Source organism: Canis lupus, chromosome 28 (genome assembly GCF_003254725.2).
Source record: "Canis lupus dingo isolate Sandy chromosome 28, ASM325472v2, whole genome shotgun sequence".
Classification (NCBI taxonomy): domain Eukaryota; kingdom Metazoa; phylum Chordata; class Mammalia; order Carnivora; family Canidae; genus Canis; species Canis lupus.
Window position 1 is genome coordinate 8,601,901 of NC_064270.1, and position 15,641 is coordinate 8,617,541.

Here is a 15,641-nt window from a genome sequence, read left to right on the forward strand (position 1 = left end):
CCCCGTTAAGCAGTGATTGCTGTTACCTCAAAATTACTGAGGAGAAAGCTAAGGCTGATTTTATATGACTTGTCAAGGACTCCTAAACTGAGGGGGGCAAAACAGAATTCGTATCTTTGGACTTCAATGCTTGCTGGTAACCCCTCATTCAGAAATCCAAATTCCAGCTCTTTTTTTCTGTGAGTACAGGGGCAAATCACTAACCTTCCTATCTCTTTACTCATTAGGGGGAAAAACAGACTTATCTGGAGTCCCTTGACTCACATTATAAACTCGTTGAGAGCAGTACCCAGTTACCCACTTGAAAAATAAAGGTTCGAAAGACAGTCTCGAAGAACCCTTTAACGTCTCCCACCCTACAGACACGAGACTCCGTGCTCGCCTCACTGCGGCCCCCTGAAGCCAAGTGTGCGCAAGGTGTGCGGTCCAAGAGGCTCCAGATCTAAGTGCCAGGAGGCTGGCAGCGCACACAACCGCGAGGCGGCCCCGACTCCAAGCCACCGCCTCCTATACAAGCGCAAAAACTCCCCGAAAAGCCACACCGGGCAGCGACTGTCAGCCAAAGGGGTCCTAAGCCGCAGAGACCAGGCTCCTCAAGACACCTACCGCCTTCATCCTTAAATACGAAGGGAGTCCCGACGCTACGGCAAGACCAGGAATAGAGGTAACGCAGGAATCCGGAGGGGGCAACACACGCGCCCAAGGTACCACACCGCGCAAGGCGGAAGCCCCCGCTGGCTCCTCCCCATCCTCCGCCGCCGGAAGTGGGGGCGGGACTTCCGCACAAGGGCCTGGCCGCGCGCCCTCTTGCGGCGCGGGGCAGATGGCTTCCCTGGCGCTCGAGAGCGCGCGTGGAGACGCGTCGGCGCTGGACGAATGCGGGCGGGCCCGGGCGGGGAGCTTCGCAAGGTCTGTGATTCTTGCCCTGTCGCCCAATTTCCTTTAAAAGTCTTGGAGACGTCGGGCTCCGCCTTTCAAAACGAAAGGGCTTGATTTTTATCAGTCACCTTACTGCCCGTTGTGCCTTTCTTCACGCAGCTGACCTCGTCTTCCTGTCAGAGATACTGACTGGCCGCTGGTGTTCCTCCGTCGAGGCTTGGGAGGCGAGGCAGACAAAGGCTTCTTCCTTTCGTGGAATGCCGGCCGCGGCCTCCCCCACCCCCCGGGCTCCCTGGGAACGTTGTTGTGGAATGGCGAATGACTTCTCGTGACCTTCCGGAACTCAAAAGCCTCGAATTCTTGGTATTTTATTTTGAAACATTTCTTGCCTTCGTTTTAACCGTTGTCTGATAAAAAGAAGTATGTCGGTGAAACCCTGCGTTTCCATATTTTACAACGATGACCTGTGTAAATTTTACTGTCTGCTTAATCCGCCAAAGTCATTCATTTCAATAGGATTTATGTAATTTGCAAGAAAGTGTTTTTCAAAATGTTTGTCCCCCAAAGGCCTTTTTTTTTCCCTGAATAAATTTAAGAATGCCATTTCAGTTTATTTTAAAGAAAGTCAGTGATTTTTGAGCCTATGTCTCAACTGGAGTCCTGACCCCTCCAGTCCTAAGCCAGGTGGGAAGAGCCAGGAGGGGCTCAGAAGTCTGAGCTCCCTGGTGGGTGTTAGCGTTAAAGAGACTGAGAAGAGGGATCCCTGGGTGGCGCAGCGGTTTGGTGCCTGCCTTTGGCCCAGGGCGCGATCCTGGAGACCCGGGATCGAATCCCACGTCAGGCTCCCGGTGCATGGAGCCTGCTTCTCCCTCTGCCTGTGTCTCTGCCTCTCTCTCTCTCTGTAACTATCATAAATAAATAAAAATTAAAAAAAAAAAAAAAGAGACTGAGAAGAAACCTCCCAATTTCTGTGTTCTAATTCAGAGACCAAGAATCCCATTCTATCTGGATGGAATTCTTTCCCTCCCAAGTTCAGTGGTTTTTCCCTGTTGTGCTCTCTCTCCTTCCACACACAACCCTCAGAAACAGCAGAGCCTGTCCCCTGGAGTATTACTTCATCAAAAAAAATTGAAAATATCAGCCTGTGCTCTTCCCAAGTGCCCAAATCCCTTCCCAAACATAGTAATTTATCTCTCATCACTCCCATCCTTCCAGCTTTACCTCCAGTCTCCAAGGGTGAGGCATCCCCATTTCTATTCAAAACCAATTTTCTCCCAACTTCATCAGACTGCTGCGTTACTAATTATCCCCTTCCTGTTTTCCCTCTCCAATGGATTCTTCCTTTCAACCTATTAGTATATTCAAATTGATTCCATAATTTGTTTTCTTTTTTTTTTTTTTATGTAATTTATTTATCCCAGAGAGAGAGAGAGGCAGAGACAAGACAGAGGGAGAAGCAGGCTACATGCAGGGAGCCCGACGCAGGACTCCATCCTGGGTCTCCAGGATCACGCCCTGGGCTGAAGGTGGTGCTACACCACTGAGCCACCCGGGCTGCCCCTATCTTCTTTTTTTTTAATTTGAGAGAGAGACTGAGCAGAGGGGAAGGGCAGAAGGAGAGGGAGGGGCAGACTCCCACTGAGCAGGGAGTCTGACTTGTGGCTCCTTCCCAGGACCCTGAGGTCATGACCTGAGGCAAAGGCAGACACTTCACCGACTGAACCACCCAGGTGCCCCTGACTAATTCCTTTTAATTGCTGTTTCATTTTCCAAAAAGCTGGTATTTTGGTGTCTCTACTTCCTCTTTTCTATTATGACAACCCAAGTTTGTGCTAGCTTCTTGAGGAATTAAATCATTTGCTTGGCCCGTTTTAAGTTAATGATCAACTTGAATCCTTAGATCATTTTTAAGCACTTGTTGCCAAGCTGACTCCCTCCCATCTTGAATTTGAGCAATCTATCATTTGAACACAAACTTAAAAATGGAAGTTAATGTGATTCCTACTAGCTTAATCTTAATGGTTTTTCAATTCTTTGGTCTCCAGCTTTGTATCATTTCCCATTAACTCAACCCACAGCTAAAGTCAGTTTGGGTTCTAGGGCCTCTTGGATCCTCCAGAGTTTTCCTGAATGCTTGCTTGGGCTAAGAGAGATCACTGGGCTACCTCAAACTAGCTTCACAGGGATTGTACTCAGAGATTCCTATGAGCCCTTTTGAGCAGTCTGTTAAGAGCCCATCTGGACCTGCCTATAACATTCCATTGTCCTTTTCATTAGAGTCACCAAGAACCTCCAAACTGTTTTTCTTTTTTAAGTGTGCACTAAGCTATATCATTTCTTTTTAACCTCACTAGATCTCTCCACTTCATTTGATGCTACACATTTCTCCTTTTTTATATTACGCTTTCAATGTCCTTGGCCCTCCTAACAACCTCTTCCCTGAGTTCTTGTCCCAACTCCATTCCTTCTTCTTCATGCCTCTTCAATGTAGGTGATTTTCAAGGTTCTGGTCTTGACCCACTTTTCTACTTCTCATTCTACTTGCTCTTCCAGTGTGAGCTCATCCATCTACATATTGCAAAAAGATTTCCAAATCGTTTGTCCAGTCCATGCCTCTCCTTCCAGGTTTCTTTGTTATAGCTACCTCCTTCTGGACATCTTCACATAGTAACCATGGAACTTCAAATAACCGTGTTCAGAACCAAACTATTTTCTTCACTTGTACCTCTCCCAATATGCCCTATTTCATTCTTTTACCCACAGCTAGAATCCCGGTATTTCCAGAAATGTTGGAACACAAACCAGGACTTTCTTGGCCATGGTCTATAAATAAACTGATTTGAAAAATGTCACTAAGTATGCGTGGAACAATAAGGCTTCTGGTGTTCCTGTCCCACAAGATAATTCGTAGAAGTTGTAACAAGGAACCTTGAAGAAACTAAAAACACATAATAGGCTCAAAGGAGGTATGTTATTATTTCCTAATGAGAAATTACTAAATGGTGCCAGATTATAAATATAAATCTCCAAAATTCAGACATCAAGAACTTGAAAATGTGTATATGCCATTGGCCTCTTCCTTAGCTATGTAAAAATATACTTGAGAAAAAATGTATGTATAGTTGAGAAAGATAATTATGTATGACCAAATAGAGATTAATTGAAGAGATTGTATAGGTGCTAAAAAATAAAGAAAAGCTTGGGAAGAAATGACAGAGCAATGTATACTTAAATGGACCCTTACAGAAAGGACAAGTTCTATAAGTTCACATAGATGGGATAATATTTTCTGAGCAAGATTACACAGGTAGTGCAAATAATTTATATTGTGGACCATCAGGAAATTAGGTTAAAATAGCTAATAACCATCATTACAACTGATGATTAGTTGTGGAATTAAAATTATAAATAAGGGACGCCTGGGTGGCTCAGCAGTTGAGTGTCTGCCTTGGGTTCAGAGCATGATCCTGGAGTTCCAGGATCAAGTCCCACATCGTGCTCCTTGCATGGAGCCTGCTTCTCCCTCTGCCTATGTCTCTGCCTCTCTCTGTGTGTCTCATGAATAAATAAACAAAAAATCTTAAAAACAAAATTTGTAAACAAAAGATTAATGCCAAAAAATAATAACACACCAACATCCTCTCAGCAGTTATTACACACACAGAAAAAAGTCCTCCACAAGTGATTGCAACTTTATACTTGAAGACTTTCACAAACCCTGCAAAGCAGGGCTGAAGTGCCAAGGAATTTTTACCCCTGAGAGCAGCCTCCAACCAGTGATAAATTGAAGTTGAAGGATAAATATACCAATTTGGTACGCTAGAAAATGTACTCCAAAGATCTCGGGCCCTAATCCCTGAAACCTGTGAATATTACCTTATATTGGTCAAAGGTGTGATTAAGGATCTTGAAATGGAGAGATTATCCTGGACTATCAAGGTGGGCCCTGAAGGGAATCACATGTCTGTATGAGCTAAGAGGAAGGAGATTTCATACAGAAGAGGAAGAAACAGTGTGACTACAGAGCAGAGATTGTAGTGATGTAGCCACAAGTCAAGAAATGTCCCAGCACCAGAAAGGGGAAGGGGCAAGGGACATATTTCTCCTCTTAGATCTTCCAGAGGGAGTGTAACCCTCTTGACAACTTGACTTCAGTGATCATGATTTCTGATTTCTGATCCCTCAACTTGTGAGAGAATGAATTTCTATGGGCATCTGACTGGCTCAGTCGGTAGAACATGCAACTCTTGATCTCAGAATTAGAGGTTCCAGCCCCACATTGGGTATAGAGATTCCTTAAGAAAAAGTTTAAAATCTTTTTTTTAAAGTAAATTTCTGTTGTTTTCAACCACCAAATCTGTAGCAATTTGTCGCAATAGCCATCAAAAACTAATACACCAATATTTATACTAATCAGTATGCCAATGTTCTCGTTCCTAAGAGGTAGGATGACTCTGAGGCATCCTCTACATTGTCTCCCAGAGAGCCACGAAAGGCATGTGCACCACCTACAAAGCTAACCTACTCATCAGCCCACTCTCTTACTGTCCTCTTCCCAGTCTCACTTCCCCACCCCTTCTATCAATGGTTTCTGGACTCTTCTTGAAAATAAACCATTTGCGGGACGCCTGAGTGACTCAGTGGTTGAGCATCTGCCTTCAGCTCAGGGCGTGATCCTGGAGTCGGGATGGAATCCCACATCAGGCTCCTTGCATGGAGCTTGTTTCTCCCTCTGCCTGTGTCTCTGCCTCTCTGTGTGTCTCATGAATAAATAAATAAAATCTTTAAAAAAAAAAAGAAAGAAACCATTTGCCCTCAAATCCTTGTGTATTAATTTCTTCCTGGGGCTGCCATAACAAAGTACCACAAGTAGCATGACAACAAGTTTATTCTCTCACAGTTCTGGAGGCTGAAAGTTAAAAATAAAGGTGTTGACACAGTTGACTCCTTTTTAGGACTCTGAAGGAGAATCTCTTCCATACTTCCCTCCTAGCTTCTGGTGACAGCTGAAAGTCCTAGGAATGCTTCAGCTTGTGAGTGCAAGATTCTCATCTCTGCTTCCATTCATACATAGCATTCTCCCTTGTGTCTGTGTCTTCACGTGGCTGTCTTCCCCTCATACTGAATTATGGGATCAGGCTAATGACCTCATCTCAACTTGATTACATCTGCAAAGCTCCTATTTCCAAATAAGGTCACATCCATAGGTACTGTGGGTCAAGATTTTATAATCTTTTGGGGGGCACATAATTCATACAACGTTGACTCAGGATCCAATTCAGGGACTCCAACCTAATACAGCTATCACTTACTAAGCATTTTTTATGTTTCCCTAAGTATAAACTATTTCATTTTATCCTCAATAATCTTATGAGATAAATATTAGCTCCATATTAAAGTTATTGACTTGAGGATTAGATATACTCTAACAAAGTCTGCATTTCACTAGGTGGGAAATGTAATAAAATGCTAGTTCCACTAGCTGGAGTTTTTTTCTACTTAAGATTTTTGTTAATAAATTGAATTTCTATGACATGACATTTCCTCTTTCTTGTATTAGTTGTTCAGACCCATTATTTATTCATTGCTCTCCAAAATCTCTAGGGAAGGGGAAGTGGATTCCATGCACAATGTCATGTACAGTTTCTGATAGTCCCTTGGCAGCAACAGTTCCTCTCCCCTCCCTGTACCAGACTCTGCTAGGAGCTCTCTATGAAAGAATGTTCTGTAAAACAAGGACACATTGTCTCTAGACCTCTATTCTAAAGCTTCTGGGAAGTATAGCTGAGCAGGGATGAGACTATAGATTGAAATTAACATCTAAACTAACATGTAGATCATTTCACACCCCCCACAACGGTGCCCTGCTTATCCTAATATTCTCTATTCCACCTATTACCAGAGTTCAAGTCCTCCCTCTGGTTACTACTTTGGAAATATAACATGGGCTTACCACATACACACAGAAGACCTACTTAGATGGCATTTATGTTTCGGATTGCTTTCCTTCATTTTCCAAGTTACTGCTGCTGATTATAATTAAAACCCCCTTGGGTGAATAAATGGATACATAAGTGAAATAAGTGGCTATCTATGAATAGAATGATAAGAGGTCTGGATGATCTAAAATATCTCCTCCTACAGCTGTCACTCTAGAAAGAAGATAAGATCTTCCCCTACAGAATCTCTCTCTTGGGCCCATTAGTCCAAAGGGACTTTTTAATATGCTATTTACGACCTTTTAACATCCAGAAAAAAGGAAATTGGTGGCTTCTGGAGGTAGCAAAAATGGGACGTGAAGGTGTGGAAGGATGTAAGTGGACAGGCTCCAAAATAGCTAGTTTTTAAACATGATCTATAACGTAAGGAGGTATGTGTATATCATAATAGAATTACAGCTTTAGTGGGAATATGAGTTATCTATTTCTGCTTAATAAATTGCCCTAAAACTTAGCAACTCAAAACAATAAACATTTATTATTTCACACAGTTTCTGTAGGCTTGCAATTTTGAAGTAGCTCAGCAGAATGGTTCTGGTTCTGGAAGTTGCAGTCTAGGCATTGGTTAAGGCTGCACTCATCTGAAGACTTCACTGAGGCTTCAGGATTAACTTCTAAGATGGCTCACTCATACGTCTCTTGACAAAAAGCCTCAGTTCCCTTACTGCCTGTTGGCAGGAAGCTTCAGTTACTTACCATGTACCCATCTCCTTAGGACTGCTTGAGTATCTTCATGACATAGCAACTGGCTTCCCCGAAAGCAAGTTATCCAAGAGAGAGCAAGGGGAAAGTTCTAATGCCTTTTAAGATCTAGTCATATGGGGCAGCCCGGGTGGCTCAGCAGTTTAGCGCTGCCTTCGGCCCGGGGTGTGATCCTGGAGCCCCGGGATCGAGTCCCACATCGGGCTCCCTGCATGGAGCCTAATTCTCCCTCTGCCTGTGTCTCTGCCTCTCTCTCTCTCTCTCTCTGTGTGTGTGTGTCTCTCATGGATAAATAAATAAAAATCTTTAAAAAAAATCTATTCATATGGCAATGTTCAAATCTGGTTATATTTAAGTCACCTAGGAGCTTTCAGAAACTAACAGTACCCCATCCCACACATTTGAAATCAAATCTCTGAAGGTGATGCCTAAGCTTTGGTGCTTTTTTACTCGTTTTAAGCTACTCAGATGACTCTAATACAGCCATGTTTGAGAATCCTATGTGGGGCACTTACTCTCAAATATAGCTGTATCTTGGAATCACTTGGGGGCGGGAATGGAAAACACTGGTTCTTTGGTCCTGTTATGGATTGAATTGTACCACCACTACGACCCCCAATTCATGTATTGAAATCCCACCCCAGTACCTCAGAATGTTATTAAACTCAGAGATAGGATCTCTAAAGAGGTCAAATGAGGTCATTAAGGTAGGCCCTAATCCTTATACAAATAGGGGTCCTTATTAGAAGAGATTAGAATACAGGTTCAGAGGTAAGACCATGTAAAGGAACCACTAGGAAAAAAAAAACACCATTTACTAGCCAAGAGGCTTTGGAAGAAACTAACCCTGCAGACACCTTGATCTCTGACTTCTAGCCTCCAGAATCATGAGAAAGTAAATTGTAGGTAATAAATAATCATGAGCTCCTCGGACTCTGATACTTTTTTTATGGCAGCCCTAGTGAACGAATACAGGACCAGTCCTCAGAATTCTGATTTGATAGGAATGGATATAGCTGGGGATCAGAGCATTTTTAATGCTGTTTCAGTGATTTTAATGTGCATCAAGGTTAAGAGCCCCTGCTTTAAGTATCCCGAAATCTGACTTCATCTGTTTAAACAAACAAACAAATAAAAAGATATAGTATTGGAAATCATCACCTCCATTATTCAACTTGTTAAAAGTGAGTCACTTAATTCAGACCACACTTGATAGGGAAATGAGAGTTCACTTTTTTTTTTTTTTTTTGAGAGTTCACTTTTAAAAGGGAGAAGTATCAAAAACATTTATGGACACATTTAAAAATAATCAGTGTTGCTGGGGTGCCTGGGTGGCTCAGTTGGTTAAATGGCTGGCTCCTGATTTTGGCTCAGGTCATGATCTCAGGGTCCTGGGATGGAGCCCCAGGTCTGGCTTTGTGCTCATTGAGGGATCAGTAGGGAGTCTCTCCCTTTGCTCCCCACCTCCCCTGCCCCGCTCCTGCTCTTGCTTTCTCTCACTAAAATAAACACATCTTTAAAAGAAATCAGTGTTGGGTTCAATGAACATTTATTAAGCATCTTTATTGGAACCTAGATGGACACTGGAATTCAAACACGAAGTATTTTTCTGTCACTCAGGACTAAAGAAATTGGAAGTTTTGTGTAGGTAGATAAGAGGCAACTTTAGAACACAAGATGTTACAGGACTGTGATAGTTTAAAGCCGAATGTTCATGAGGTGAGATGTAAATCATGGACAGTATGAGGGACTGATTTTCTCCTGAGCAGAGGAGAGAGGTTATTTTATAACCATGTGACTTCCCATTCTTGAAACGTTTGTAGGATCTGAACTGAGAAGGACATACAGAGATGGTGACTCATTCCATCTTGCAACCCTTGACACCTGGATCATTATTTTTTATCTACAAATAATATTTACTGGTTTGTTGAATTAAATTTAACTGATGAATACAGATGAATCCTAAATATAGACTCACGTACTTCATTTGATTGTTGTAAATTTAGATTACTATGGTTTAGAATAGTGTTTTCTGTCACATATATATTTTTTTAACATGGTCAGCTCTTTTCTTTAGAATTTAGAGCAGTCACAGACAGAGGCATAAACCCTTTGAGGCCCATGGCCCACATTCTGTCAGTGGCATTGCTGTTTGGTTAAAATAGTGTGCGTCTGTGGGTCTGTGTGTGTGATATTTTTTTTAAAGATTTATTTATTTATGATAGACATAGAGAGAGAGAGAGAGAGAGAGAGAGAGAGAGGCAGAGACAGGCTCCATGCCGGGAGTCCGATGTGGGACTTGATCCTGGGACTCCAGGATCGCGCCCTGGGCCAAGGGCAGGCGCTAAACCGCTGAGCCACCCAGGGATCCCCTGTGTGTGTGATATTTTTAATCGATTTTCTAATGCCTTTAGGTGGGGCACACACTCAGTACGCATTCTCTTGTTCTCCACTACTTCCTGTTGTCTAATATCCATCAGCCATATTGGTTCTTAAAGGCTTCAATGTGAGACCCATGGATCTAGATTTAAAACTTCAGGATTCTAGTGCATAATATTATTTTGGCTTATTCTTTTTTTTTTTTAAGATTTTATTCATTTATTTTAGAGAGTGAGAAAGAGAGTGAGTAGGGAGATAGAGTTTTCTGCTTGATTTCTTTCTCCTTATTTCCTCCTTCCTCCTTTTTTTTCCCCCTTGAATGGGAAGGATCATGAACAACTTCCTCAGTTCTTAACACAGTATCATCATTTATCCAGCCAAAGACTCTCAGTTGCATTTTTTATTTAGCACTATATTCAGTTTTATTTCTTTTCAACAATTCCTTTCTCTTCTCTTCCATAGGCAACTATTTTAATGCATTTAATGTAGATTCTAAAAATGCATTTCTATTCTTGTAAAAAGAGACATTTCTGTTTTGTGTATAGGTATTTTTAATTTATGTAAATTACATTATGTTCTTTTCCACTTGACACTATTTTTTTTGGTTTTACGTTATTTATTTGAGAGAGAGCATGTGTGAGCAAGAGAAGAGAGGGGGAAGCAGACTCCTCCTGAGCAGGGAGCCTGATGTGAGGCTCAATCTAGGGATTCCAGGATCATGACCTGAGCCAAAGGCAGACGCTTAACTTACTGAGCCACTCAAGATACCCCCACTATTTTTTTTAATATTCATCCAGGTTTCTCTGTGTATCTAATTTGTCGTTACAAATTGTTGCATCATTCTCTATCATGGTTCATTTACCACTTATTATATATTTACTACAGCTGCACTGTCTTCAATTCCTTTCCACCTCAAACAACAATAACAATACACACACTCTTTAATGAGGGTCCTCTTCTCTTTTTTGTTTAGATTTTATTTATTTATTGGAGACGGGGGGGGGGGGCAGAGCTCCCTGGCAGGGAGCCCAACGTGGGACTTGATCCTGGGTCTCCAGGATCACGTCCTGGGCTGAAGGCAGCGCTAAACCGCTAAGCCACCGGGGCTGCCCTAATGAGCATCCTCTAACATCCTCTTAGAGATCTGTGAGAAAATTCATCTGAAGAGTATAACCAGGAATGGAATTGCTGGGTCATAGATTACATATTCACTTGATTTAACTAAGTCATGCCTGCTGGGTCTCCAGAATAGCTGTATTTACCAGAGATTTTCTGTTCTATGTTTACTTCATCCCTACTGCTAACAGAGCATTCTGGATTCTTCAGTTCTTTTTCTCTTTTACACCTTTTATCCTTCATATACCCATAGTGAGCGCAAACCACCAGAGTTCTATTCTTCCCCAGGAGTCTAGACCCAAAGCTAGTTTACCACATTCCCTTCAGGAATTCACAAGACACTTATACACTAAAGATAATCATCGTCTTCTAAAGGAGATTTCTGTTTTCTTTCTCTAAATATTTAAAGTACTGTAAGATTATCTTTCAGCTCATAATTTATATGCTCCTCCATGGTCCCCTTTCAATTCACAAATATTTCTTAGGATTTCTAGTCACTAAGTGGACTGAAAACAAGTTGGACCAAAGAACTTTTTGACTTAGTCTCAAAAACAAAACAAAACAAAACACGTAAGTGGCTAATATGGGAGAGAGGTGGGGTGTGGGACAGGTTCACCTTAATTACTAGTCAAAGTAATTTGAAATACTTAAGAATAGTTTAAAAATACCTAAAATTTGGGACACCTGGGTAGCTCAGTGCTTGAGCGTCTACCTTCGACTCAGGGCTTGATCCCAGGTCTGGGGATTGAGTCCAGCATGCAGCTCCCTGTGAGGAGCCTGCTTCTTCCTCTATGTCTCTGCCTCTCTCTGTGTCTCACATGAATAAATAAATAAAATCATTTAAAAAAAAAAAACCTAAAATGTTTTCTATATTCTTTTCTATTATAAAATGCCTTCCTATTATACTTTTATAATAAAAATAAGACTTTACTGAAATAAAAAGGGAAATATTTAATCTACTCCAGGTCTGGCCCCAAACATTTCTGAAAATACTAACACTGAACAGATTTAGTCCCCCTTATGCTAAATTTATGCAAAACTCACTTCATTATAACAGTAACAGCTATTTGCAGAAACTGTCACTATTTTTGCAAATCTGTCAATAGATTGTTTTTGTTTTTTTAGTTTTTGTTTTTGATATTTTATTTCTTTAAGAGAGAGAGAGAAGGGGCAGAGGGAATCTCGAGCAGAATTTTAAGCATACTCTCTGCTGATACAGGGTTTGATCTCCCAACGCCAAGACCACAACCCCAGCAGATATCATGAGTCCCACACCTAACTGACTAAGCCACCCCGCTGCCCTTTAATAGATGCTTATAGATGCTTTTTCTTCCAAATGTAACTGAATGCCCTCCTGCAGCATAAAAAACATTTGCAACTCTTGTCACAACTCATAATTATGACATGTATATGGGAAAAATGTCAAGATTTCCATTTTTTTTAAGATTTTATTTATTCATGAGAGACACAGAGAAAGAGAGAGAGAGAGAGAGAGGCAGAGACACAGGTAGAGGGAGAAGCAGGCTCCATGCAGGAGCCTGACATGGGACTCAATCCTAGGTCTCCAGGATCAGGCCATGGGCTGAAGGCAGCACTAAACCGCTGAGCCACTTGGGCTGCCCAAGATTTCAAATTCTTGTGGAGGATTACCATTTAATCAATTTTTAAAATTTCATCAAAAGGAAGAATGTAAAAATTTTAAAACCTCCATTAGTCTTCTTTCATGTCTGTCCTTTGTGGCCTTTATAAAACTAGACATGCAGTTTTATACATCATTGTCATTATGATATATAACTGTATCTCTACCTTTTACTTAATATTACTTTGTAAAATTTCTCCCTATTTCTGCATTTTTATCATTTTAATCATCTTCCTCTTTCACTGGTATATTAGATTTTCCTATACTTCCTATATTATTGACAATTTCAGTAGTTTTAAATTTTTAACTATTAAATATCTTGCTATTAGCATTTTTGTATAGCTTTTATGTTATTCTTTTGAAAGATTTCCTATGACAGATTCCTAGGAGTAGAATTACAGTGCCTCTTAATATGTGGCATCAGTTTGCTTCTCTAAAGGATCAGTATGCATTTCTAAAGCACTTCATCTGTCTCTTGGTTTGTGGCTGTCCCTCTGTGGCTTACCAAACAGCATCTGCTTTGTGATTTTACTATCATTTATTTTCAACACATATCTCACCCTGCTGAGTTAATCTGTAATGCACATCCTTTCGATACTTGTTATCTAACTGTAATCCAGAATCTCAGACTTAGTCACCCCCTCTTACCAGCTGAGGCTTTACCAAGCGTGTATGGCACTAAACCATTTGTGAGCATTGAAGATGATTTCAGTAGCAATCCAAGTCACATGGTCCCACAGAAGGTTGCCCATTCCCATTGCTTTACAGAAATTTCTTCTGGATTTTGATATCAAATTTATTCCAGGTCTTGTCAGCCAATTTCCAGATGGACATATTGACCACATTTTTGTTTAATCAGTTCATCATCAAACTTCATAAGCTCATCAGTATATAGTGAGGACAAGCTATGTTTATTTTAGGTTTCACTAGTGTCTACTCATACAACAGAAGTCATCTTTAGGTTAAACATTTATCCATGGGAGATGAAATTGTGTGTTCAGGAGTGTAAATGGGAATCTGTTTCAGGCAGTTCTTAACAAAGGCTTTGAGGATTATAGATAAATTTAGTCTATTGAGTTGGGAATTCCTGGGATCTAAATATGTTTTTTTAAAGATTTTTCTTATTTATTTGAGAGAGAGAGAATGAAGTGGGAGAGAGACAGAGGGAGAGGGAACAAACAGACTCCTCGCTGAGCAGAGAGCCTGAAATGGGGCCAGACCCCAGGACCCTGAGATTATGACCTGAGTTGAAGTCAGACGCTTAACTGACTGAGCCACCCAGGTGCCCCTAGATATGTATTTTGATAGCAGTTTTATTCATCCATTTATTTCTATATTCCTTTAATAAATGTTTATTGAATAGCTACTGTGTCCTTGGCACTATACTAGTTATTATTGCTAAGAAAGTGAACAAAACAGACACAATCTCCTTCCTCTAGAGCTTGCAGTGTACAGTGTGTGTGTGTGTGTGTGTGTGTGAGTCTGTGTATGTGTATATACAAATGATAGTCCAAAATGCCATAAGATTGGAGCTGTGATAGTGGCTACAAAGAAAAAGGGTGCTTTGAAAGCATGTAACTGGAGTCTAATCAATTAGAGGGGAGGTCAGAGAAGTCTTCTCTGGGGAGGTAACATTAACACTGAGTCTTGGGGGCACCTGGGTGGTTCAGTCAGTTAAGCAGCTGACTGCCTACTCTTTATCTCAGCTCAGGTCATGGTCTCAAGATTCAGAGTTCAAACTCCATGTTAGGCTCCATGCTGGGCATAGAGCCTACTTAAAATAATAATAGATAAATAAATACACTGTGTCCTGAACAAAGAGTAGGAATTAGCCCTACAAGGTGGGGAAGAACCCTCGAGGCAGGGGGACCAACATACATGAATACCCTTAGAGGAAAGGGGCTTTGCACATAATTTCAGAAACAGAGAAAAGGGAGATGTGTCTGAAACATGATGAGTGGGGAAAAGAGAAAGGAGAAATAAGGCTGAAGAGACAGATAAAAGTATAACAAAAATCCCAGGTCATTATGCAGAACATCCTAGATATATACAAGCTTACAGAAGGAGTTTTGTAGTATCTGAGATGAAAAGAATATCAAAATGACTAAAGTTTAGGGTTCTGGGGAGAGAAGAGGAAAAGGGAAGGGAGATGCCTGGGTGGCTCAGTGGTTGAGCATCTGCCTTCGGCTTGGGTCATGATCCCAGAATCCCAGGATCAAATCCCATGTTGGGCTCTCTGCATGGAGCCTGCTTCTCCCTCTGCCGTGTCCCTGCCTCTCTCTGTGTCTCACATGAATAAATAAATAAATGAATAAATAAATAAATAAATAAAATCTTTAAAAAAAAAAAAAGAAGAGGAAGAAGGGGTTAGATAGGTACATAGACTGTGAAGAGCTTTGTAGGTCATGAGAAAAGATTTTGTCTTTTGTCTTAAGAGAATAGGAAGCCATTATATTTAGATTAAGGAAGAAGAACCCTCCCCAAGTGTACCCAGAAAAATATAGCCAAAAATGTAGGAGAAAAAAATGGAGACAATGGAGTAATGAAAACTTAGGGAAAAGTGTTTCTTTTAAAAGGTTGAAAGGTGGGATGCCTGGGTGGCTCAGTGGTTTGAGCGTCTGCCTTTGGTCCAGGGCGTGATCCTGGAGTCCCAGGATCAAGTCCCATGTTGGGCTCCCTTCGTGGAGCCTGCTTCTCCCTCTGCCTATGTCTCTGCCTGTCTCTGTGTCTTGAAAGTTTAACATGATGATGACTAAAAAAGCAGGGCAGTAACATGATCAGATTTGTGTTCATAAAAAAAGTACTTTGGCAGGGTGCCTGGGTGGCTCAGGTCATGGTCCAAGGGTCCTGGGATCGATTCTCACATCAGGCTTCCTGCCTGCTTCTCCTTCTCTTTCTGCTTGCTGCTTCCCCTGCTTGTGCTCTCT

General features: G+C 41.3%; 2 protein-coding genes across 3 annotated transcripts in view; one reads left to right on the top strand and one right to left on the bottom strand.

The window, feature by feature from the left end:
- The window catches only part of NOC3L (NOC3 like DNA replication regulator), a 35,696-nt gene extending 34,915 nt beyond the window's left edge, over positions 1–781 (bottom strand). For both annotated transcript variants that reach the window (XM_025466583.3, XM_049103039.1), the window contains exon 1: positions 607–781. In XM_025466583.3, the coding sequence (XP_025322368.1) occupies positions 607–615 (9 nt within the window). In that variant the 5' untranslated portion in view covers positions 616–781. The remainder of the gene's footprint in view (positions 1–606) is intronic.
- A 321-nt stretch (positions 782–1,102) lies between these two features.
- TBC1D12 (TBC1 domain family member 12) overlaps positions 1,103–15,641 on the top strand; it is a 121,387-nt gene continuing 106,848 nt past the window's right edge. Inside the window, exon 1 of the mRNA XM_049103040.1 lies at positions 1,103–1,242. The gene's annotated coding sequence lies outside the window, so the exon portion shown is untranslated. The remainder of the gene's footprint in view (positions 1,243–15,641) is intronic.